Source organism: Cupressus sempervirens, chromosome 10 (genome assembly GCF_028749045.1).
Source record: "Cupressus sempervirens isolate cs-2001-9-10 chromosome 10, ASM2874904v1, whole genome shotgun sequence".
Classification (NCBI taxonomy): Eukaryota; Viridiplantae; Streptophyta; class Pinopsida; order Cupressales; family Cupressaceae; genus Cupressus; species Cupressus sempervirens.
The window spans coordinates 655,399,035-655,426,999 of record NC_143127.1 but is presented as its reverse complement, the minus strand read 5'-3'; the positions used below and the strand labels follow the sequence as shown (position 1 = coordinate 655,426,999).

The 27,965-nt window shown below is 35.0% G+C and overlaps 1 protein-coding gene across 5 annotated transcripts in view; it reads left to right on the top strand.

Annotated features, from left to right (window-relative positions):
• LOC149535537 (DNA-directed RNA polymerases II, IV and V subunit 8B-like) overlaps positions 1-27,965 on the top strand; it is a 98,688-nt gene that overhangs the window by 52,447 nt on the left and 18,276 nt on the right. For all 5 annotated transcript variants that reach the window (XM_089803186.1, XM_089803189.1, XM_089803188.1 and 2 more), the window contains one exon: positions 23,208-23,302. In XM_089803186.1, the coding sequence (XP_089659312.1) occupies positions 23,208-23,302 (95 nt within the window). The remainder of the gene's footprint in view (positions 1-23,207; positions 23,303-27,965) is intronic.

Below are 27,965 nucleotides of genomic sequence, written 5' to 3'. Positions count from 1 at the left end.
GGGAAGGGGAAGTTCCTTCCCATAGAGCCATGAAGCTAACAACATGGAATGTTAGAGGCCTAAATGCCCTTAACAAAAAACGCTTACTTTAGGGCAATTTAGCATTATTTGAATCAGCTATAGTATTAATACAAGAATTGAAACTTAACAAAGAACGAGAAAATTTAGAAGAAAACTATGTGTTTGGAAAATAGAACTAGTAGATTCAGTGGGGGCCTCAGGTGGGATTTGTATTATATGGGGGATCCAAGGAGGGTAGATTTCATTCCACTTGTATCAAAAGCGAAATTCAATTCGTACTTATTAATGTGTATGGGCCAACACCAAAGTGAACAAGAAAGAAATATGGAATGAGATTAGTAATTATCTAGAGTGAAATCCACATGAAAATATTTTTATTAGGAGAGATTTTAATGCAGTTCTAGATTTAGGAGAAGAAGCATGTGGATCCATGACCATTAACAAGGTTATGTTAGACTTCAAAGCATGGTTTGCAAAGGATAACCTTAACGACATTCTAACATCTAACAGAGTCTTCACATGGAATCGTAGATGAGCTGGCTTCTGTAATATAGCAAAAAGATTGGACAGATTTATATCTAAAGGAAATTTAATATCTTTTAATCATCCTTTCAATACAATCATTCTCCATAATGAAGGATTTGATCACTATCCAGTTAGAGTAGAAATAGGTGAATGACAAAAACCATCAAGAAATCCATTGAAGTGTGAAAAAATGTGGTTTCTAGATAAAGAATTTCTAAATAAGATATATCAATTGTGGCATGAAGAGAAACTTGAAGGATCAATGATGTTTTGTTTCATAGCCAAATTGAAATCATTAAAGGAAAAAATAAAAGAAATGGAATAAAGATCATTTTAATAATATTTAAAGATAAATTAGAGAATGAAGAAGAATTGAAAAATTTAAACAAAAATGGATAATGAAAAATATAATAAAGAAAAAGAATTTCTAGCTAAGCAAGAAAATATCTTAGCAAAAGAAGAAATATTCTAGAAACAAAAATCAAGAGAAACATGGTTGCAAGAAGGTGATAAAAATACAAAATATTTTCATAATAGTACCATCAATAGAAGAAATATTATAGAATAACAAAAGTCAAGGATAATACAGGAAGGGTGATTGAAAATCCAAATGAGATAGTGGAAACTTTTGTAAATGTTTATATAGATATTTTTAATAACTTCTAATCATCAAATTTAATAGCCTAGAATATGATGTTAGGATCTATTCCAAAATTAATAACTGCAGAAGATAATAAAAACTTAAGAAATTTACTAAAGAAGAAATTAAAGAAGCCCACTTTCAAATGAATCCTGATAAATCTATAGGCCCTAATGGCTTTCAAGCCTTTTTCTTTCAAAAATGTTGGATATGCTGGGAGACGACCTCTGGTAGGCTATTGAGGCGACTAGGAATTCTGGATCACTTCTAACTGAAATTAAAATACATTACTAACTTTTATTCCGAAGAAAACTAGACATATGGATCCAAGCAATTTTAGACCCATAGCCTTATGTAATACAATCTAGAAAATACTTTCAAAAGTACTACAAAAGCGCATTTTAGAGGAATAGATGAGTTTTGTTCCTAATAGGTCAATTCTTGACGATATTATCATAATCCAAGAATTAATTGATTCTGTTCAAATTAATAAGGAATCTTGTATGCGAATGAAGCTAGATATCCAAAAAGCCTATATGATAAAAGGGGATTGTACATTCTTATGTAAAACACTTGAAGCTTTTAGATTCTTTCAGCAATGGGTCAATTTAATATGTAATTGCATTTCGACACCAAAAATTTCCCTTATCATAAATGAAGGCTTTTGTAGCATTTATAGAGGTATTAGACAAGGGGATCCTATATCACCTTTTCTCTTCATTATTATGGCAAAAACTTTTGGCAGAGCTATAATAAAGGCAACAACCGAGGAGGCACCTAAAATAATGCATCAACAATTTGTAGATGATACAATTCTACTAGGAGAAACCTCTTTGGGAGAAGCTCAAAATTTTAAGCAAATAATAAATAATTATATGGAAGCATTTGGTCAAAAAGTAAATACTAACAAATCAGAAATTTTCTTTACTAATATCAAAGAAGAGGTAGAGAGAGAAATTTGTAGAATAATGGAATTCTGAAAAGGAACCTTTCCATGCAAATACCTTGGTATTCAACTTGAAATAGGCATTAGAGAAAGCAAAGCTTGGGATGCGATTTTAGAAAAATTGGATTAAAAAATGGGAAGTTGGAAAAGGAAATGATTAACTAAAGCTCGTAGAATGACTATGATCAAAGTAAAACTATCAACCATCCCCACATATCATATGTCATGTCTTCCCCTACCCAAATGTATAAAAATAAAATTAGATTCTAAACTGAAAAACTTCTTTTGTCAAAGAATTGAAGATAAGAAAAAACAAGCTTTGATAAAATGGGATAATATATGTAGACTTAAAGATTTTGGAGGCCTAGGCATAAAAAAATTTAGTTAGCGAAATGAGGCGCTGATGTAGGGGCATCACCTAATTCAAAGCATTTCACATTTTCAGATGAAACATGCATTATAAATGTTTATCTTTTCACGATGAATGTAATGGTTTGGGTGGAGTTTTAGTATTTTAATGGTTTTGGGTTACATCCTAATAGTCATAGATATAATAAATAAAAGGTTTGTAAAATCGTACTAAATGATTCATTAGTAGTTTATTTAGTATCTATCAAATTACAAATCGGGAGTCGGTTAGAAGTTAGTAATAGGAGGGAGTTATACAGTTTTTGCAAAGTTATAAATAATGTAAGGCAAGCAGATAAGAAATATAGTAGAGGGAAGTAGAGTAGGAACCAATGGGAAGGAGAAGATTGATGTAATATGAAATAAGTTGAATGAAATAATGTTCTGTGTTTACATTTGATTTCTCTTTGTCATTCGGTTTCCTGAATGTTTATATATATATCCAATGACATAACCAGTGTTCTTATATATATATTGTTCAAAATGATATCGAATATCATTAAGTTTATAATAGTTCCATTTTCCAAGAACCAAGTTTAATCTCTTTACTGTTGTTCTCTCTGCATCAGGCGCTATGGGCAAAACTTATTTGGAGATGTTTAAAGAACATAATAGTAAATGGGCCAAGATTTTATATCATAAATATTTAAACAATAATAATCCTTTGTCTTTGTTCAGAACTAAAAATCCTCCAAAAGGATCAAGAATATGGACCTTTAGTTTGAACTGCCATCGAATAATAGCTAATACCTTAACTTGGGACATCGGGTTAGCGCATGATGCTTTATTTTGGGAAGATTCTTGGGATGGTCTCCCATCTCTAGATAGTGTATATCTACCTATAAACATAAAAATCACTCTTAACATCTTTGTGGGGTAAGAATGTGAGTGATTATAAAATTAAAATCAGCGATAATCAGTATGGAGGATGGCAATGAAAAACCCTAGATGAATCTTCACTTTCATCACAGGAAAAGTACATTTTTAATCAAATTTTCAAAAACTAGTTTTTTTGTTTTTTCAAAAAATATAAAATCAACAAAAATAAATTTTTATTCTTTACCCTATTTCAATGTGTCCAGTTTTGTAATTTGTGCAATGTCTACCTTAATTACTGCGTCTCCACGCAATTAACTAGCGACCTCGATTTACTGATGGAGTCTTCGTCCAACATTATGTTGGAGGGAAAATCAGCAGTTCAATGGTCATAATTACAATATTTGGAAGCAACACATGATGATGATATTTGAATATTGTTGTCTTGGTAAAATAGTTCTGGGTAAGGAGATACATGCAACTCAAACTTGATCAGATCAGGATAAATGGGATGAACGTAATTGGGAAGTTTCATATTTATAAAAAAAATCAGTTATAGATGAATCAACTTACACAGGTGCCTTTTGGCAAAATGGCTAAAGAAATCTGGGACATCTTGAGGGATCTTGAGACATCTATTAAGAGTCAATCTCACTATTTTTTATCATGATGGATGAGTCGACGTCTCTCCAAGCATATCTTACAAACATTAAGGACATCTATGATCAGCTCAAGGCTATTGTCCACATGATGGAGGAAGGAGATATGGTAGTGACCATGTTGGAAAGCCTGCACTGATCCTACGAGAATTTCATAGAGACACTCAATATCACTTTTACTAGTATATGTCTAATGTTTTCTGATCTCTAGAACACGCTCTTTACAACAAGATAGATGGAAGCAACTACTTGGAAGCAATACTAAATCCTTCTTTTATGAACAAGTGGCCTTTTGAGTGCAAGCCTCAAGGAAGAACGCAGGTGTACCTCAGTTCTCTTAGTAGAAAGGATCAGGTGAACTTCCAACATCTTCAAAGAAGAAGAGTGTATAGTGCAATTATTGTTATAAGTGTGATCACATGAAGAAAGATTGAAAAAATGATTGGCGACCGCACAATCTTCATAGGAAGGCATTCGACAGAAGGCCTTAGCTTCTACGCATTTAGATTAGATAGAGTTTGCCACCTATGCATTTTGATTAGCTCATTATTGAAGGGTTGTAATAAAATTTCTTTAAAAATTATCTAGTGGGTTCTCATAGATTTTTCCTTTAATTTTCTTTTTGGGTTTACCATTTTTTCTCAAAAACAAAGTTCCGTATTCTTGAGTCGATGTATTGGATTCTGTGTTTGGTTTTGATTGATTTTTCACTTCAAAAATTGTGTTTGGTTTTGGTTGATTTTTTGTAATATTCCTAATAGGATATTTGCTTCAAAACCCTTAATGGGAACTCATAAATTTTAAACAAATGACTTCATGCAATGATTTTCAGATTTTACCAGCAAAATTCCAATAGACAACTAGATAAAAAAGTCCCAAAATATTTATGCATTAAATCTTCAGCAGAAATACATTTCAGAATTAACATTTCATTGAAGCCTTTTAGTAAAATAAATCAATGTAATGTCCCCTTTTGGGACATTAGAGTATTTTTAGATATACCCTTATAATATCAAAATTTATCTATGAGAGCTGGAATAAAATGGAGCAATTTAATATTATAAGGGGAGGCTAAAGGTCAAGGAGGAATAAGACGATAAGCCAAAGGGAAGTTGAAGAGTCACAGGGGAATAAGATGAAAGCCAGAGGGGAGTCGAAGAGTCTCAGTTTGTGTATTAAAAAGGGAATGAGGTCATGGATATGCTTGATTTATGATTCAATTTCAATTTTCTCTCTTGTGAGAGTTATTCAAAAAGCTTCAACTTTCTGCTAGTATGAGGACGTAGCCCCTCGTGCTGACAGACAATGAATGCAAACTCATTGTCCAGGGAGACATCACTTCAGGTGTTTCGTATGCGCTTATAGATTCTTCTCTTAGTGTTCCAATCTAACTGTTAAACTGTGTTTAAGATTGGATTTTAGTGCTAGTTATTGTATTGCTATTGTATAATGCAATGACGTGTTTAAGGAGTTGTATAAGAGTTTATTGGTTTTTATATTATTGGTTTGTAACACATTTCCATATGCTTGATTATTGAATCTTATTTTGAGAAAGAACAAGTTTATATCTATCGGTAAATCTTCTGGTTTCTATGGTGTTTCGTGATATATATGCCTATGTTTTAGTACTGAACATATTTTGGAGGAAAAATTTAGTAAATATCCGGTTTGGGATATTTCAGTGGTATTAGAGCTGATAAATTTGCCAGCCTATGGAACTTATTAGAGGAAGAAATATATCAACATATTGTTTTGAAAAAATGGTTGTTTGAATGTGACTAGCTGTTGTAAGGTCACAAACCCTTAACAACAAAGTGAAAGAACTGAACGTAGTCCTAATGACTTTTTTGAGAATCATTCTTGGAAAGAATTGATGGAGCATTGTTTTAGCATATTTGAACAGGAGTTATTGTGAATGCAGTGTGGTAGTCGAAGCAAGGGAAGGTAGCAATACGGTAGCACCGTAGTACACCATAGAACATCCAGTGAGGACAGAAGCATTAGTGAAAAGGGGAAGACACTTGGATTAGTAACCACGTGATCCTTAGGCAGGTTGCGGGAGTTGGCATTGATACTGTAGAGACCCAACGTTGGGATCAGACATGTGGGGATGAAGATAAGCAACACTCCAAGGTGGCAGTAGTTGGGCTGGGCAGTCTGTAAGCGAATGTATGACATAGTCAAGTGGGCATTTGGATGTAGCTAGCCGAGAAAGCACAGAAACAGAGAACTGGCTTCCACAACGACATCCTCTAGTACAACAAACGTGGTATATGTTGATTGGTTGTGGGCATGAAACGAGCATAACAACAAACCTAGACCTCCATTACAACATCCACTCTTGTTTGAAAATGGGCGCATTATACATAATTGATTTTGGTCAAGACTGTAGTTGGAAGAATGTTTGGAGGACTAAAGATGTTCAAGTGTTTTAATCTCCATTGTGTTTAGAATTTGATCTTTTGGAAAGCCGACCATTATCAAAAACATTGAGAATCATCGGGGAGTAGTTGTAATAGGAGCAATTTGAGAATTCTGAATGTTTCATTGTTCCAGACTTGAACTCGATATTCCGAATATTTTGCGAGGATAGTGCCGGTAAGTGATGTAATGGAATGCGCGACAACTCTGTTGAAGATTTTAGGCAGTTGAAGGGGTCAAGAAGGTTCAAGTGCTAAGCACTGCTTGTAGCGCTTTTTCGACTCTTGGCAACGTAGCAACATCTGTTGAATTTTTACAATTGAGAGCATTAAACATTGATAATTTAATATTCATTTAGGAAGTTATCGAGCCCCGTCGAGCAAGCTATTATTTGTTTAATAAATATCAAACTTGATGTGTGTAAAACACCTGAAGGCTACCAGCGCTGGAGTTGTCATCTTACTTGACTTGTCGTTACTCTTATCCTCAATGGGTTGTCAAGCAGACAGTATCTTGAATATTCTGTCAGTGTTTGGTAGTTGTTACGTTTTTTGCATAAAGATGATGGCCTGTAATATATGCATTTAAGGAGTAGCAGCGTTGCTTGCTAAAATAGATGGCCAAACATTAATCTGTGTGATAGATGACAAAGAATATTGGAAACAAATAGCATGTGTTCAAGGAGTGGCAGTGTTACCTGCAAAAAGAGACAAGACGTGTGAAAGTGAAAAACAGGTCGGGAGTTCTTTCTTGAATATGAGACTAATCTCTTACAACTAGAAGTGTAAGAAAAAGAGGTTTGGAAGGTTGTTGATACTTATCATTATCGGGAGCATCACTTCTTTATGATCAAAATGCATGTGTTGATACTTCGTTGCTCCAATACCTAACCAAAGAGCTATTGTGGTATCGATTAAGAATATTATTGTAGCTATTGGATGACAAAATGGATTTTGGAATTGATTCACATTCTTTAAGAAAGGAATTGTCAATAGTCCTGCAAGTACTGAAGCCATTAAAAGGACACCTAATAATCTATTAAATACTGTACGAAGTATTTGAAATACGGGGAAAAAATACCATTTGGGTAATATTTCCAAAGGAGTTGCAAAACACCAATGAAGCTTCTTGCCTAATACTCTCGTCTTCAACCTGATCGTTATGTAGTAGAAAAAGGAGACCTAACTAACGCGGGAGCTAAAAAGAACAGTCTAGAGGGAAGGCATAGAAAATTTCGGAAGAAGAGGCAACTGACAAGGTTGAAGGGAGTGACAACGGTTTTAAAAAGTTAAAACAGTTCTTGAATAGTCCACATCAAATGATAGTTGGTGGCAATTACGAATTTCAGACAGCTTAATACTTTTGCCTATTTAAAACGGGGAGTCTTCTCCGATAAGGCATGAGAAGTATGAGTGCGTGAGAAATAAAAATGAAACACAGGGTATGATTATGCTCATATAAAGGAAGCAACAAGACATGCCATACAGGTTCTAGCTGAAGATATTCTTGTTATTTTATCAGGACTGTCATGTCCAAAGTCAATTTAGTAGAATACTAATAAGATGGATTCTGGCCTTGCATGTTGATATAGTGGTTCCATGCAGGCATCTTGAGTGGACGATTATCACATGATCTTCAAATGTCTTCATCGCCGATTATTGAGGTTAGATTACTTGTTTGACATATTTGGATGGTGTCGTGCATGGTACAAAACTTTGCTATGATAATTTCGTGATGTTACAAGGTTGGGAACTGGTTTTTGAATTGCTGAGAGTATGTTAGAAATAATGATAGTTGATTCTGCCTTATCCACATAACAATTGTTGTTAGGGAATTACATAATTGGGTACAAGAAAGGGCAAGGTCGGTAGTTTATGATCCTAGTTACTCTGACTTGGCATTGCTTTAAGGTTCATGAGTACAATTACACCAATATCAGCAGTTGTATATTTTCAATCTACAATCAATTTGGGATCTCCATTGACAAAGATCTTTTAAGAAAATTGAACGAAGAATTTCCAGCAGGCCAAAATCATTTAATTGTGGATCTTGAAAAAGAAGAACAGTGAACCACCATTGATTTGCATGCTTCTCATGGTCACACAAAAGTTGTTGTACAAGGTGTAAGTTTATTTGTTGGTGAATTGGAGGTTAGCTTTGACAGGCAGATTGATGAGATAGGCTACACACGAGATAATAGCAGGTCGGGGTCCTTGTAGGATGAGCCCTTATATGCAAATGATAACATGGCAACACTTTTGCCTTTGCATACAAATCAAGAGAACAAGGGAAAGAATACCTAGGATTTTATGAGAGGTGATGAACCATATATTTCCAATGTCCATGGCATGAATTTAGAGGAACAAACAAAGACGACACTAGAAGACGATGAACTACGCCAACATGACAACAATGAAATGTATACCTTAAAGAACTAGCTGAAGGTTAGTGAAGACATGGTTGTGGCCTCTTTGGTGTGTTATGACATCACTCACAAAAAGGTTGAAGATCTCTGTAGGAAGGCTCAAAAGGGAGTGGAAGGAAATTGGCTTGTTGCTGATTTGCAGGTGATCAAAACAACACTTGAGACTATGAAATCAGGTTACTTAGTCTTAAGGTTGTTGGTTCCTATATTGACCAATTGAATAAAGAAAGGAATGAGATTAAGGAGTTCAACAAGGAGTGTAAATATGTTTGTGAGGCATTGGTTGATACTCAGTTTTCCCTTTATAGGAAGCAGAAAATCAGATTCGGAGCACACATGATTTTAGGGAACATGAGGATACAAAGAGACAAGAATTTTTCCTAGAGGTAATTTATGAACTTGATAGCAATCAATAGACGTATGATTTGGATAGTTGCCCCAAGCGGCCAAGTTCCAAAACTTTAGATCACATTCAGCTTATAGACAACCCCTTGTTTGAGGTAGTTGCTGTTTGGATTTCTGATAACCCACTTTTTGAGGTAGAGGAGAGAGTTCCTCTTGATTTCCAGGAAGAGGATGACCTTGACTTCAGAGATTCAGATCAAGCTACAGTTTTTAACAGCGAACCTTGGTCACAAGATTGGTGTGGTGAAGTGACTACTACTACCCCTATTTTGTACAACCTATACAAGGTTCCATATTCTAACTTATATATAGGTTGGATGGATTTCTTATTTCAGTAGTTAAACAGGTCCTGGAGGAGGATTGAGGGGAGTTATGTGTTGATCATAGGGAATTCTTTTTTCAGCTTCATTCTTTCTCATGACCCCTACATAGTTAGGATTCTTCTGAGTGATGATGACAGTATTATCTTTTATGTGCCCTTGATGTCGATTTCAGCTTTTGGGCAGCTCGCATCCTACATCATCTATTTAGGACAGGTCGTCACCACCTACTGTGGTATACATAGCTTTTGGATACATTTTTATCTCATCATATCAGCTGGTTATGCCATCAGTGTTTGGGATCAAGGTGTTGGCCATATGTATCTATGGGTTGTTGAGAGTTGGGTCATAGTTCTACTCAGTTTGAGATTGGATATGATGACATTCAGAGTTTTAAAGCCCTCAGATGCAGTGACTTTACTTGGATTAATGTGGGATCCAGGGATCTGGTTGATGGATGGATTGTAGTTCGACACCTTGCTTCGCAATATGGCAGGACTTGTAGTCAAATCAGGCCACAGAGCTACCTACAGATTTTTATGGGATCTTGGTATTAATTACTTGAGGATAGGCAATTTTGAGGAGGGGAGATTTGTAATGTCCCCTTTTGGGACATTAGAGGATTCTCAGATATACCCTTATAATATTAAAATTAATATATGAGAGCTGGAATAAAATGGAGCAATTTAATATTATAAGGGGAGGCTAAAGGTCAAGGAGGAATAAGACGAAAAGCCAGAGGGAAGCTAAGGAGTCACAGGGGAATAAGACGAAAGCCAGAGGGGAGTCAAAGAGTCTCAGTTTGTGTATTAAAAAGGGAATGAGGCTAATTCCTGGATATGCTTGATTTATGATTCAATTTCAATTTTCTCTCTTGTGAGAGCTATTCAAAAAGCTTTAGCTTTTAGCTAGTACGAGGACACAACCCCTCGTGCCGGTAAACAGTGGACGCAAACCCATTGTTCGGGGAGACATCACTTCAGGTGTTTCGTATGCGCTTATAGGTTCTTCTCTTAGTGTTCCAATCTAATTGTTAAATTGTGTTTAAGATTGGATTTTTAGTGCTAGTTATTGTATTGTTGTTGTATAATGCAATAACATGTTTAAGGAGTTGTATAAGAGTTTACTCGTTTTTATATTATTGGTTTGTAACGCATTTCCATATGCTTGATCACTGAATCTTATTTTATAAAGAATGGGTTTATACCTATTGGTAAATCTTCTGGTTCCTATGGTGTGTCATGATATACATGCCTATGTTTTAGTACTGAACATATTTTGAGGAAAAATCTAGTAAATATCTAGTCTGGGATATTTTAATCAGAAATCCAATTGTAGATACAAAAACTACAGCAAGATTGGATCATAGAAATGATAAACGTAGAATACAATGTAAAACACTTATGCAATGTCTCTAATTGACAATGGGGTTTCGTCCATTGCCCAAGCTTGAGGGTTTCCGTCCTCTCACCTGTTGAAAGCTGAAGCTTTCGAAAATAACTCTCCAAGAGAGAGTGAAATCCAAATCCCAAAAACCAAATATGCTGGGAATGAGCTCCATCTTCTCTTTTAACAACAAACAAGTGACTCTTCACATTCCCATTTTTGTTTCTTTATTTCCTTTTTAAATAAAAAGCTTTTCCCCCACTTAAGGAAATAAAGTGCACTTAGATAGCAAAGTGACATTAACAATATCAACTCAAGTTATAAAGTTACTTTATAATAAATATGATAAATATTCATACATCAAAATCTCCCATCAAATGAACTTAGATATGCATGTTTGATAGCTTTCCGAAAAGATCTCGACGAGATGCTCCTAGTCCCACCCTAAAATGCCAAGAGCGATGAGTTTGTTGACTTCCTAAAAATAGTAAGTTCTTGGAAACCCCACTAGAAGAATCTCGATTAGCCCACAACTGAAATTGCCAAAGCCAAAAGCTGCTCTGACTGTATAGAAAACTTGGTTCGCCCATGGGACCAAGGCAAAAACAGGCTAATGGTGCAACAAAACTCACTGGCTAGAAAAGGGGACACGACAATTCCCTTCCCAAAGATTGCTTGCCCCCAAGCAATCCACATCTATGAAATGAAACCAAATGCTTGGATCCCAGCTTTGCCTCAAAGATGATACTCTGCCCAACTTTTGTGTTGCACTGGTGTAATTATCTCTAACACCAGAGTTGTCAAACAACTCAGCATGAACCCGAACACTAATCAACTAGATACCTGATATCTAAAACATCTCATGTGTTTACTCAATCCAAACAACTTGTCATCCATTGCTATCATGAAATGAAGTGCTTGCTACCCAACTGAGTACCTCATTCCAACTGTAACCGCACACACCTCTGATATCAAGAGGTGGTGGGAGCTCAATGATATAGCAATCTCTATCAAGAATAGAATGCTACAAATCACTCCTGCTGACTTCTTGATTTGTAACCATCTCTATAAAAGATCCCCTTGGATACCAAGTGAAACCCTGTGTAATGTCCCTGATATCACCCACTATCTCTTGTAATACCTATGCCCATGAAGAGGATAATATTTGCTAAATTACCTCATAAACCATAGCACCCTATTGGAAATTGTGGAGCAATCCAATAGTAGGTGTTGCAAGAGTAAAAATCTCAAAAGAAAGTGATTTAGAAAGCCATCCTGTCACGTCTCTGTTGACTATGTAAGGACTTACACCACACCAACTATCCAAATTCTGCGCACAAGAGGAATCTATCAAAATCAAAACATATCCAAGAAGATCATCAGACTCCTTTAGCATGACTCTGATCTCATCTTCACCATACGAGGGTTGGTGAAGCGCATCAATGGAACCCAACCAAGCTATATTGCTAACTCTATCAATAGTTGGGTCCTAAAGCAAACTGCTCTTGCATCCATCATCTGTAAGGAGATACAAACCACTAAAGGAATCTGCATCTTACAACTACATCCAACATTTGCAAGACTCTTATGAATGTGTCGACTCTGTACGTAATTAGCTGGTATCAACTGACGCCATAACCACCCGGTAAAACTATATCTGCATGACACCCCTGTGACATAGAGTAAGCAACACAATTAGATGCATATCACTATAGTGAAAAACTGGCTGGTGCCCCAATACGTTATATCTCTCATCACCACCTGATTCAAATACTTGCAAACTTTAATACCATCTTTCGAAGGTGGCAGACTTTCATCCCACATTGGATAATACAATCTTTGAGTCAACCCATACCTGTGCCTCATCAAATCCTCTACGCGTGGATCAAACGTAAGGTGATGAGCACTCTCTATATAATCACACTGCATATTCTTAACCTTTGTCAATGACTCATTATATGGTAGTATATGCTCCTTGAATGTTGATGAAACTTGTCCATGCTGATCAACCCTCACATATCATCACTAACAACCTCCTTAATGGTCATATCTGAATGTTGGGCTGAATTAAAGTGTGCCAAATCTAATTTTTGACTTAATACAACAATCTGGTTTTATACTTTGTGAAATGCCACTCAAGTAGCCTCAAAGGTGTCCTTGGCATTCATGAGCTCATATGTACATACATCTACTTTTACTTCCTTCTTCCTTAGTGCTTTTGAGTAAATCTCTGCAAGGTCAAATAGATGATCATGATTTGAAAGGTTTAGGTAATCTGATTTCATAGTTTTCGACCCTTCTTGTAGTATTAATAGCTGTGAAAATTCCTCTTTAAGTCCCGTTTGTTTCCCCTTCATCTGTTTCTTCCAAAGGTGGTTTTCAAACATCCCATAGATGTCATCAAAGCGTGATAAAGCTGCAATAATCTTATGTTGAGTCACTTTCATTCCACTCTCTAAATAAGGTGATCTAGTGGGTGTATGAGATAAGTGCACATGAGTGGGAGGATGTGTGTCATCATACATATCCACATGTATATATCATCTTTCATACCCAATTGTGTAGAGGAATTAGGGACAACATTATGTTCAAAAGAAAACTCATCACAAAAGGAATCTATATCATCTGTAAAGACCATTAAGTCTGAATGAAAATCAACACCAACACTTGCGTAAGATGTTGAGTCCTTATCATTGGCTGATTGAATAGTTTTCTCCAATGTGTTATCGTCATGTTCATAAAGAATACTAGTGTAGGCCGACCCACAAGAGACCTCTACCCCCATATTACCAATCAATAAGCCTGTACCATGTTTATCATCTACATGATCATGAGAACATTGTAAATTAGTGGTAGTTGGCTACTCTTCTTTTTCAAGACCACCAACAAGCTGACCAGAGTCCTCATACAAATTTCTACACTTGTCTTTTGCAAGGAGATCTTGGGCCAATTTATAATATTTATTTTTTGCCATATCATTCTTGTTTCGAAGCTTAGGATGGAAATCCATGTAATCAATGAAGGGTAGATTATTTTGAACCTGAGAAGGAAGTTTGTTAAATTCTTCATACATGTTGAGTATTTCAGTTCTTTTATTAGGTTCAAAATTCTGGGCCAGCTGTTGTTGTAGCTTCATAATATCCTTCTTGATTTTATCTAGGCCCTGTATCATCCCCATGGCTAGATACTACTTGTTTGTAGCCTTGGACAAACACTATAGAAATTCATGTTCTATCCAGCCTTAGAAGTTCTGAGCTTTCTGATTTTTGTGCATTGTTAATTTATCAAACATTTGACTGCCAGACAATCAGAGTTCTTTACAAATTCACATAAATATTATGACAAACAATTGACTTGTACAGATGGATTTAAATCATTTATTCTATATTAAACTAAGAAGGATGTTGCAAATTTTTTTTGACCTGTTTAATATCTGTCATAAGTCTTGTATTGACATTGACTTGTCTCAAGGAGTCAACAAACCTTAAGGATTGAATTGAATTGCCTCTCATGTAATTTTGACTTCGTCTGTCAAAAGCTTGATTAATAACGACTTTTCCTATAGTTAACTCACCCAGCCAGACACGATTATTACCAACCTTGTTCATCCAAGGGCTATTCAACTAGACTACTAGTCTCCTCTCACCAACACCATTTTCTAGGTTGAGTCTAATATTTGGGCATTATGAATGCCTGCAATTTGAATATTATGACACTACTAGTACTCACGATTGGTATACTAACATAGCCAACTCTAAAATGTTCAACTTTAATGTTTTTTGAAAATAATTTTTTCACTACACTTATAAGACGCTGGCATATTCTTAAATCCATGGTGACCTAGAGTGCGTTTTCTAGAGTTGAACTACACAAGTGAAATAATAAGACGTTGACTTTCAGATTGCACAGAGTTGTGTGAAGCTTACTATAGCCTGTAGGCTAGTGTTGGCAAAACGTTACACCATATTTCTCTTTCCGTTTCTTGTGATATTACTTGCTATCCTTGCTTTCAATAACGACAGGCTCACTATCCACCTGTATGTAACGACAATGACTATTGATGGTCAATTGACACTACTCTGTCTACTTGCTCAGTCTGCAATGTTGTATCCATACTAAGCATTCATTGTCGACAGTTTGTACAAGTCATTTTTGCAACAATTGTGAGTCTCGACCCAAGCCTAAACCTGCGAAGATAAGCTTTGGCATTTCTTGGAAATGCACAAATTAGTTTCTTCCCAATCGAGAAGACGCATGGCTTTGGAACCTCCACGCTCAAACTGAAGCAATAGCTTTGAAGGAATACTTTGTTTGAATGCTTCATGTAATGCTTCTGAGCAACCAAATATATAACCCCAAGGTGTAAATTACTGTTTCAAATGTTACAATATCTTTCCAAGCCCCCTGTAATTATTTAGATATATGCCCAGAACAATTCTCTCACTAATAATATGTTGGACTTTTTCCATGCACTGCTTAAATATTTTTACATCAACTTATATTTCGACTTCACACTTTGGTCGACCATCATCATTGATTTCCGAGTATAGTCAAATCGTCAATATTTACGACACTAAATTTTAATACCAACTATAATCCAATATCTTGCTCGATAATCTGAGGCTCTTTCCAAATATTTGCTTCAAACTTGAGCGTCCTCTAATGTTTATTCCTTGACAAATATTATTATCATTCAAACAATAGTTATTCAAGAGCCTGATAAAGATATTTGTCAAAATTAATTTTATGCGGCAAAGTAACAATGCTAATATAGAGTGATTACTCTATTATCAAATGGGCCTACAAAAACAAATTTCTTATATAATAATCCAAGCCTGATTATAATTCTGAAAGAAACATTAGAATTCTTTTGGGCATTTTAACATTTCACATATGAACTCTTCCTGACAATAGTTTGGGTGGCAATGAAACGAATCTTCAAGAATTAACAAATTAAAATAAATGTCCATGCACAGGCCTCCACTTGAAGTTCAAACCAGATCTTTATGAATTTTTCGAAGCAAATAAAAATGACTGTGACCTGTAAATATTGTATAAATAATTTCCAGCTTTGAAATGATAAACCCAGTTTGTAAATATGTCCCACAGACTGATATGTTCATTGCTTTGATACAACTGTACTATCCCTAACAGGATATTTGCTTCGAAACCCTTAATGGGAACTGATAACTTTTAAACAAATAACTTCATGCAATGATTTTCAGATTTTACCAGCAAAATTCCAATAGACAACTAGATAAAAAAGTCCCAAAATATTGTTGCATTAAATCTTCAGCAGAAATACATTTCAAAATTAACATTTCATTGAAGCCTTTTAGTAAAATAAATCAGAAATCCAATCGTAGATACAAAAACTACAGCAATATTGGATCATAGAAAAGATGAACGTCGAATACAATTGAAAACACTTGCCGGATGTCTCCAATTGACAATGGGGTTTTGTCCACTACTCAAGCTTGAGGGTTTCCATCCTCTCACTTGTTGAAAGTTGAAGCTTTCGAAAATAACTCTCCAAGAGAGAGTGAAATCCAAATCCCAAAAACCAAATATGCTGGAAATGAGCTCGATCTTCCCTTCTAAGAACAACAATGTGACTCTTCGCATTCCCATTTCTGTTTCTTTATTTCTTTTCTATATAAAAACCTTTTCCCCCGCTTAAGGAAATAAGGTGCACATAAATAATAAAGTGACATTAATAATATCAGCTTAAGTTATAAAGTCACTTTATAATAAATTTGATAAATCTTCAGACATTAAAATCTCCCATTAGATGGACTCGGATGTGCATGTTTGATAGGCCCTCGAAAAGCTCTTGACGAGACGCTTTTAGTCCCAATTGAAATGCCAAAAACGATGAGTTTGTTGACTTACTAAAATAGTAAGTGCATGGAAATCCCAATCCCAATTAGGCCGCAACTGAAATCGCCTTAGTTAAAAACTGTTCTGACTGTATAGAAAACTTGGTTCACCCATGGGACCAAGGCAAAATGGGGTAATCGTTGGCTAGAAAAGGGGACATGACATTTTTCTCCTCGAAAATCATTTTTGGTTTTTGAAAATTATGAAGTTTGTGTGGGATTTTATTTTAGGGATTCTTGTTTTCAGGTTCTTCTTGTTTCTTTCAATAAAACAATGCTTTGTCAACTTCAAATTCAATCTGTTTTTGGGCAGCTTGGTCATCTGCAATAGTTTGGAGGGTTTGTTGATTTTTCCTTAAACTCGTGGCAATTGTTCTCAGTGTGTCTTTTTCTACAAAGAAGGATGGTTTTGTTATCCAACAATAGGTTGGGCATTTTGCGATGATTTTAGGGCTGAGGTTTTGCAAAATTTGGGAGGGGTAGTGGCAATGTCAGTGGCAAGCTCTACTCTCTTATTGCAGACAATTTTGAAGAAGGGGACAACCTTCTATGTTCTTTTTGGCTACTCTTTGTCATTGACATTCTGCAGATCTAGGGATAGTCTCTGCAACAATAGAATGTTGTCTAAAATTTACAACCACAAGACATGTAGTCTTCTTTTGGTAGTTGATAGAATGAACACTAAGGGAGGGTATTAGAACACTTTTAGTATCATATGTTCTTTGCTATATCTAGCTCGTTGTTCTAAACCTTAGTTAATGGTCATTTAGGGTTTAGTTTTAGTTATCTTAATTTGGTCTATTTTTAGAAGATTTCTTTATTTAGACAACTTTTCTTTTTAGTTAACAATTTTTAAAGTTGTGACTTGTTAATACAATTATTCTATTATTTTATAAGTTCCAATATTTTTGTATGATCTATTGGACTGATGACCATTCACTTAACTCAATAATATCAATTCTCTTGCTTATGATATGTAAATTAATATATAAATATGATATGTTTTGATAAGGGACGGTATTAGAATACATTAGTATTGTAGGCTCTTGCAATATTTATCTTTGTTATTCTACAACCTTAAGTAATGGCCATTTAGGGTACTTGTCTTCTATTTTTATATATGTATAAATTTTTTTTATGATCTATTGGACTGATGACCATTTACTTAATAATATCAATTCTCATGTTTATGCTATGTAAATTAATATATAAATCCGATGTGTTAATAAGGAAGGGTATTAGAATACTTCTAGTATCATACATTCTTGCAATATTTAGCTTCGTTATTCTAGAACTTTAACTAATGGTCATTTAGGGTAATTTCAGTTACCTTAGTTTGGTCTATTTTTAGAAGATGTTTTTATTTAGACACCTTTTTCTTTAGACCTTTTTTGTTAAAGCTTTTAATAGCTTTTGTAAACTATTTATTTGTACCACTCGTCAATACAATTATTCTATTTTTTTATATAAGTTTCAATATATTTGTATGATGTATTTCACTGATGACCATTAGCTTAATAATATCAATTCTCTAGCTTAGCTGCTTTGATTGCAAACTATTCTCAACATATGAAAATACAAATGGAAATGATGTGTCGGATTCTTTATGATCTTTTTCAAAGTTACCATTTTTGATACTAGATGGGTTTGGGGTTTCCTGGTATGTTCATGGGTGTGTGAAAAATAAATTTGGGATTGGTTTTGTCCATAGAAAAGCACAGAAAAATTATATATTTAAGGCTTTTCTTTAATATATAAAAAATATAAAAATTATATCAGTATGTCAATATGATTGTGTATATATAATAAAAAAAAATTAATATAAAGATATGATATATCGTGTGTTAATAACAATATAATTATAACTTATATTAATATTTATAATTGCATTAATATACTTAAAAACTTACTAACATTAACTATTAATAACTCTAATCAATATTCATAGTATACCTATTCTGACCAATCTTGACCTAGTTTGTGATAATAAAGCATTCAGTAATTATTTAGCAGTATTATTAGACAGCTATAGAGGTAAAACAAAATACTTAACTTTTCAATTAGTAAGTAAGTTTGTGTTGACTTCTCTGGGAAGAAAAACGATAACAGATTGACGCTAGCAGTGTAATACTAATGAATGATTAGCAGTAATGAAAGTAACACTGGTGAGATCTGATCCACTTGTTCCCTGTGATGAGCATGATTACGATTATGTTTTGGATATTCTAGATGCAATGCTTGCTTTTAGGAAAACCGTTGTCAGTACACAAAGGGCATATCATCTACATTTAAACAAAACAATTAGACATAAAATTCAATATTCTTTTCAACCCAGTTAGTTCAGGCCTGGCACAGGAAGGGCACAGAACTGGTTTTTTTTGGACTCTGTTAGAATCAGAAATTTTAAAATTAATTTAAACATAATTTTACAGGGTACATTACAATGAGTTTGCAATTTTATTGCTGGGTATGTTACAAGTTTGTTTGGGTTTATCCAAGACGAATCGACAGTTGTTTGCATGTGCCATGACACAACCCCTTGGCGCATTGGTCCTGAACTCAAAACTGGGTACAAACCGGACTCAGATCTGGGGATGGCAGGGAGTGAACTGGTAACATAAATCTTATTCAATGGGACATTTGAATATTAAGTATGAGAAGGGCTCTAGCTGACATGCAATTTCTCAAATTTTCATCCTCATAGATGCTTGTGAAGCAAAAAGGGCAATAAAAACCCTTTCTAGTTATTTTCATCAAAATAACATTTATGGGATAATCTGATCATTCCAGTGGGTTTAGGCCTTTTTTTTATTTTGTTAAAAAAATCTACTTCCATATTGTTGTTGATCTGTTAGATTAGTGCCGGAGGCAATAATCTGCAATGTTTTTTGGAGATCACTATGCATTTTCCATTTGATAATGGCAATATAATGCTTTGAGGTTCTTATTAATGGTTTGATTTCCTGCTTGCATCCATTTCATGTTAGCCAAGTAATCTGAGTTCTAATGTGTTGCATTGTTAGGCAATGCTCTGTGCCTTGGAATCACTTATGCCATGAGGGCATAAGAGTCGAATGTCATTTTTTAAATCTGTAAATGGTGAATATTCAGCAAACTGTAGAAGTAATGTGAACTGAACTAAGCTCCGAAAAACAACCTTTATAAGAATTTGACCTTATCAAAGCACTAAGATTGTAGTTACATTTTTGTAACTGTAAAATAATTAACATCTTGCTAATTTATGTTACCTTTCTTACAATAATTTGAATGAACAGTTTCTTTTGCTGCAATTTTAACTTTGATTTACCAGCAATCTAGCTTTCAAATGTATTTAACAGACATAGGTTTGAATTTAAAGGGATCTATAGATGGATTCGTTAGCCATGGATTTTGATGATGTAAAAAGAATTTACAGAGAGACTCAATCATGGATTGGTATTTCTCAGTGAAGTTTTTTCACTGGTTTCTTAGGGCTATTGTTTTCTTTCTTAATAAGTTTCTTAATGTATGTCAATGCTTTGAATGCCATGGTCTCCATAATGCATTCTCAGGTTTCATGAGAACAAATGAAAGCCCAGCTCAGACTTGAGATCTCAACAGAGACTTTGAAGCAATTTCTTTTTTGAGCATGTCAAGTTGGCTGAGGATGTAATCATGGTAAAATCAATTTGAGTTTTATTCTTCAAGTCTTAAGCTGTGAATGTATTACATGTCTAAAGAATTTCATCAGCAGGTACATAATTTAAATTTCCCAACAGCGGGTGCAGTGTTTGGAATTTCTAGTTTATAAGAGATAGCTATGACTTTGTGATGCCCCCTTCCTAATTTGCCCTAAAATCATAGTTGTAAAAATTTAGGGTCAGAGTTGGAGGTTTGTTACAACTGTGATTTTAGGGCAAATTCTAGAGCAAAGTAGGAAGGGGATATCGCACTTCGCTGTGCATATTAGGAGGGTTCTGGTTTTACTCTGAACTAGCCCTAAAACTGGAATTAAAATCTCTGACCTATTTTTCTGTTTTTATCAAATTTTATCCTCACCAGACACGATTGTGAAATCAAATTTTGTAATTTGTAATAAGTAACAACAGAGCCTGTAATTGATAATTGGTACTGTTTGATCTTGTTGTAGTCAGTCTGCATGCAAGCCCATATGTGGTTTTTGGTGAGCTCTTCCATATCATTGGTTTCAAAGATAACTGATTTGTTATGGTAAATCGATGTTATATTAAATAGAAGAGATGAATGTTCCTTATATAGATTAACAGAGACGATGTTTCTAAAAGAAACAATCATGAACTAAAGACGAAAATCGAAACTGCCTAATAAACTAGAGACTATCTAAAATGATCATTAAAGATACATTACAATATTCTAATACCTTCCATTACTGGCCATTGTCTAACTGATGTCTTTTCGTCAAATTATTTTTGGAACATTTTGTTGCTGTTGAGACCCTCCCTGGATGTGCAAAATGTTAATGACCAAGAAGCCATCCAATCTGATGTTGGGTGACAAAACTATCTTTCCCTATTGATGAAGATGCTCAAAATAGATGTCCTGATTTGAGGAAAAACCAGCTAACGCTCCAAACTATTGTAGATGAGCAAGATGCACAAAACAGACTGCAAGATACCATGATTTGAATCCTGGACATAAAATCCCATGCAAACTTCACAAATTGTAGAAACCAAAAACCTTTTTTGAGGAGAAAAACCGGAAAAACAAGACAAAATTTCTGAGGTAAACAATTGATCAAAACCAGAAACAGAATCTGAGACATGGATTATAGAATAGAAAACTTCATTTTTTAGGGAAAAACAGTAAAACCCAACAAATAATTTTTGAGGAAAAAACTATTAAAACCCAATATATAATTTTTGAGGAAAAAATATTAAAACCCACTTGAATTTTTTTTAAGGGAAGGAGAAAAAAATGAAAACCCATTAGAAAATTTTTAAGGGGAAAAATCATGAAAACTGATCAGGGTGAGCTTAGTGCAACAAAACACAAGATTTCACATGGTAAACGATGCATGCAAGCAACATGCAACTGACGAAAAACACATACAAGCAACATGCAATTCACAAAATGCGCATGCAAATACGTGCTACTAACATGCAAGTACATACAATCCTAGAAAATCAGAGACTTAAGCTTAAACCAAGAAACCACACGATCACAACCCTTGATTGGGCTTGCAATTTTTAGCAAAAAAATTTGAAGATGAACCACACAATTTTCATAAACTCCTTCAACAATTTTTATTTCAAAAAATCCAAAAACAAATTTCTAGAAAAAAATTCAAGATCCAAAGAGGATCAAAATTTTCTTGAAAAATTCGCCAAATTTAATGAAATCCCATCAACCTGCTTTGATATCATGCTATGGTAAATTGATGCTATTATATTAAATAGAGGGGATGAAAGCTCTTTATATAGATTATGTTTCTAAAGAAACAATTGTGAAATAAAGACAAAAATAGAAACTACCTAATAATCTAAACACTAAGATGACCATTAAAGAAACATTACAATATTCTAGTATGCATCTGCTCTGCCCAATTGGTCATAATTACAAGGTTTTTAAAATTCGATTTGTTTGGGAGGTCAAAAAAATTGATAATATGGAACTTCAAAAAACTGGTGAAATTTCTTTAGCAATTGGAATATTCAGACAGAATTGAACAAATCCAACTACCCTAAAATCTTGATCAAACAGGATATGGACATTATCAAGCCCTGTATGAGGATCTATTTAGTGTTTGATTATTCTAATACTGATTCTTCTAAAGACACTGGTGGTTTGTAGTTTGGGCTATATGCGTTTGTTACTTTTCTTCTTTAACAAGTATATTAACTTGGTAAGCTTAAACTTTCTTATCTGTATAACAACTTATAGCTATATGTGTCTTACATGAGGAAGCAGTTCTGGGTATCATTTTCATTTCTACTTCTAACTTCAGTGGTACACTTACAATCCTAGAGGCTCTCTTTGATCAACCATAAATATCGATATTATTTCTTTATTTCAGGAGGTCAAGCGGACTTGGAAACTTTAATCTTTTCCAGTAATCACAATTAGGTCAGTCTAGGATAAAGTAATTAAAAAGTGTTAAATGGCCTTTGGAATCCAAAAAACAGAAAACTCAAATTCTATGCGCAAGTATATATGTAATAATCTTTTAATCAGGGCAGTGCTCTGTTTGATATTGCATCTACCATAGTTGCTAATTCAGAACTCCAAAAAAACTGTCAACAACTGTGTGGATTGGAAACTAGAAAGTTTTAGAAAATGAATTTGATGGACAAATTTTTCAATGGTGGTTTAACAGTGCAATATGCTTGTCTATTTTTTAGGGTGGCCGAAAATCACTTGCTGACAAATATGAGTATGTCATGTATGGAAAACTCTACAAGATCTCTGAGGAAGGTTCTGGAGCCAACGTCAAAGTGTATGTCACCTATCTGGCTAGCATCTTTACCGCATTTTTTCTATTTGAATTGCTTTAGCCTGCAAGAATTGGTAATTTTTGTAAGCAAGCCAATAATTAATTATAACATGTCAAGATACATATTTCTGAAGGAATAAGATTTTTTCATATTTGGCTGACCATAGAGCCCCCCATATTCTTTTTGCTTTCAAGATTCTATATAATGTCAATTATTTAATACATATCAGGGCTTCTATTATACTTATTCATTTTGGCTTCATGAATTGGTGTTGTTGAAATGATATAGAACAAATGAATTGACATATGTATATGTACCCTCCCTCCCCACATGTGAGCTTGCAGTGATTATTTTTTTGAAATTCTTTAATGTTCCATTGAGGCCCAAATTGCAAGCTTGCATATTTGACATGTCTTAATGCTCATTTGATGCCTGTTGATGTGAGCTTTGTTTCACTACAACATGAAGAACTGAATACTTAGTATTCCAGGATGAAACACCAAACCTCCAACTCTCTTTTTAATTAGGATGCTCATAAAGAATTTTGTGATCAAATGAGGCAACCTCAAGGATCCTTATTCTGGACTTCAGCCCAGTTTTAACGATCTGTTATGCTGGTAATCACAAAGGGACTTACTCTGTTCATCCAAGGGATATCAACTTGACTTGAACTTCTTCAAACCAAACAACTACAAGAGAGAGGGTTTAAAAAGATAATCAACTCCTATAATGCTAGATATTGTGGATTTCTTTTCGAGTCTGCAAGACTTAGTTTAGCCATTGACATCAACCAATCTAGTGAATCTCCTAAGGTAGATGGAAGATGTTGAAACTACCACAGTTCCGTTAACACCATCCATCGATGCATATCAATATGCAAGCAATAATTGAAGTTAAGCTCATGAATATGTCATTAGACCATGCAAGGAAAACTTACAATCAGCAAGCAGCTAGTGGTTTGGTCTCTAAGTGAGTCTACCACTGTCACATCCAAAATATATTCAACTAATCACTTCTAACCGACATGAAATAAAATTTACTGTAGTGAAGAAATTTAGAAATCATGCAATACTCCCAGCAACACAAATAACCATGAAGACCAACAATGAATTAGCAATCTCTTTGACAGCATTATGGCAACAATTTTAACAATTCTCCTCTCCTACTCTACCCTCAAATTTATTCTCTAATCTTAATGAGCTACAATTGAGAAGGCCTTAGCCTTTTATTGCTGTTCAGTTATAATGACAGGGCAAGATCAATTCAAGACAAGGTCTGAGATTTAGCCAACAAAGCCCTAACTAGGGTTTCCAGCTACAAATATTTAATGCTGTCCAGTTACAAAAAGGCACACTCTTGGGCCAATAAGAAAATCACATTGCTTCTATTGACCAATCAGAAAAGAGGTGAGGTGGAGGCACTAGATGCCTTCCACATGTACACTTGGTATATTATGATTGGTTGATCTTTAATATGTGCAAGGTTGAATTTTTTAATTGGTTGGAAATGGATAGGTATCACATCAGCATTCTTATCTTGCAACCTTTGTTTTAGTTCCCCTTCTCCATCTTGAAATTTTGGGAATCTTCTTAGTGGCACGACTTTGAATTTGCTTGTACATGAAATCTTGGTGTCCCTTTTGATGTGTTGATCTTGATCTTGCACCTGAACTCGCTAATATGGAACTTGCTGGCATCTTGACTTCAGTTCGATCATCATCCTTGGTTTAATTGTGTACAATATTCATCATCATATCAAGGATGCCTCCCTCTTGCTTGTCATCCATTTGTACTTGCATTTTCATCTCACTATGATTCTATCTTGCTTAAGTGTTGAACCTTTGTATTATGCACCTCTAGTTTGGCCTTTAATCTTGAAAACCATCGTACTTGTCCTCTTGAGAAATCACTTGCAACCTATCGGTGCTTGAAGTCTAGGTGTTGAAATTATGCTTGAGTTTGATTTTCTTAGCCCCTTGCTAGCTCCATTTGAATCTTACCTTTCACACTCAAGCTGCCATTCCACCTCGCAAAATAGCAACAATCTATTAAACATTTTAATTTCACACTCATCTCAAGTCACAAGGGTTGGTAACAAGAAATCACGTCGAGATGAAGATAATCTTTTATGCACACAGCTGCTGCTAAGAGCATTATATGAATTTAAATGCTAAACTTCATCCTTCACAATCTGATTGCACGTAACCAAGACCAAGATAGGCTTATCATCAACTTGATTAAATTTGGACACTAATTTGAAACACATTCACAAACCTTTACCATCATCCATGTTCTAAATGCAACGAAGTTCTGGTTTAACATGCACAAATTTGATTTCAACTTTTGCAAGGCCTGATTCATTTTCAAAATCATGCCTACCTGATTGAGTCTGTTCATTTTCAAAATTATGCCTACCTGATTGAGTCTGGTTCCATCGAGAACTATGAGTTTTCACAATCAAATGGATTATAATTTCAGTGCTTGTTCCAATCAGATTTCAACTTTAATTCTTAATGCTGTCCACAAATTGACCGTGCTAGTTGAGATCAGGTGTCTTTCAGGTTCGATCTGGTCTGCTTGAGATTAGATTGTTTTGTTTTGTGGTTGAAAATGGATTGCTAGACCTCGTTTATTTATGCATTGGGTGAAAGGTCATGTCTCCAAGCAAGGACATCACTGGCTTATTAATGGATGTTTGCTTAATTTGGTTGGTCATTGAATTGAAAGGGAACCCAAGAGAGGTCAAATTTCCTCCCTCCCTTGGGCTCAAAAGCCCCAAGGAGGTCAGAATTCCACCCTTTTTTGGGCTCTTGGTCCAAGATGAGTTTGTTGTATACCAAATATATTGTCAATTGTCTTCATATTTTCATGTTTTGGCCTCAATTTTCCAGATTTGACTTAAAAACACATGATTTTGCAAGTCAATTTCTTCATCTTCTTTTCATTAGTACATTCAGATTTATGCCAACTTTTCTCAACTTTTGAACTCAAAATCACTACTTAAGATGCAAATTTCAATTGTAATGTCCTCAGCTTTGGTCAGTATACATGCTTAATGCACCATTTGGTAGGGGAAACATGGAGGTAGAGCCTGAAGAAAGGTGGAATCCCGGCCCTTTTTTAGGCTCAAGAATGCTGCGGAGGGTGGACTCCCGCCCTCACTTTGGCACTTTCCAAGCTGTGCACTTAAGTATAAAGATCATAAAATATGTCACATTCTCATATTTGCTTACAATTTTTCATATCTTTCTTCTCTCTAAATGAGGCTTAGATTGTTTGAATTGATTTCAGGTGTTCAAACATTGAACAAGTGTTTAGCATGGAGCCCAACGGAAGGTGGAAATCTGACCTTAGTTAGGCCGAAGAGCCCCATAAAGGGTCGAATTCTGCCCTTCCTTGGGCTCTTGCCAAGTAAAGTGTACACAAAAAGGACAAGTATGGATCCTTATCAATGGATGTTTTTGCCAAATATTCTCATAAACTGATTTCTTGTTTTCCTTCATCATTTAGGTTGTAATTGTGTCCAATTGGTTTCAAGTTTTTGTCATTCCATGAGTTGAGCAAATTTAGAGAAAAGGTTTGGGGGGTGTGGGGGTTGGTGGTCATGGAGCCCAGTGGAGGATAGAATTCAGCCCTTAGGTGGGTTCAAGAGACCAAGGTAAGGTGGAACTTGTTGATGTTAGTTTTGTACCACTACATAACATATAGCAATTGAACACTTGATATGGAATATCAAATCCTCAATTCCTCTCTTGAAAAGTTAATACTCATGAATTCATAAGCAAAACTCCAATGTTCCTTACACCTATGGATACTAACTCAGTATATCGATGTGATCTGTTGGTAATCACGTAGGCGGCCTTACGCTATTTGTTTGAGGACAACTTGGATTTTGGGTGTGATGGTGATGGTGATGGGTTTGTGAAATATACGAATGCCAGATAATGTTGATGGTGGTGGTGATGGGGGTGGTGTGTCTACCAATGATGCCTTTCTTCACTTCCTTCCTCAAAGCTCCAAATACTAAACTACTCACTGCTCTACTCCTACTCCTATGAATGGAAAGACTAGCAAATGGACGGGGATTGAATCTGATGAAAGCTAACCAACAACTCTACCTCCATAGATGCAATGATTCAAGGGAAAATACGAGTTTACCACGTAAGGTTTCCCAACAAGTCGCTAGGATGCTAGTGGCCTAGTTATAGATCCCTATCAAACATCCACTAATATCACCATGCAACTATCCATCTACTCTTACTCTTACGTACTTTCTTGAAATAAATTCTACTTTAACAACTTTAAAGGAAATCTAATTCTAACTATTGGAAGTGGAAACCATGCAATAACACAAAATGTTCTTAATCACCATGCAAGTGACAACAATGATAAAGAGAGGCAATTTTAGTATTATCTTAGCAACAATTTTCTTTGACCCTTTACAAATGAGAGCAAATGGCCTTATATAGAGGCCATAATTACAAGCGACGGTAGAGATAAAGAAGCAAAACCAATGATCTAGATTGGATCCAAGAAACTCTAATTAGGGATGCCACCCCATCATCCAATGAGAAGATGCCACCTTATCAATGGACCAATGAAAAAAAAGGAAAAGTGGCAACCAATGAGAAGGCACCAAAATGGTGGCCAATCAGAATTAGACACC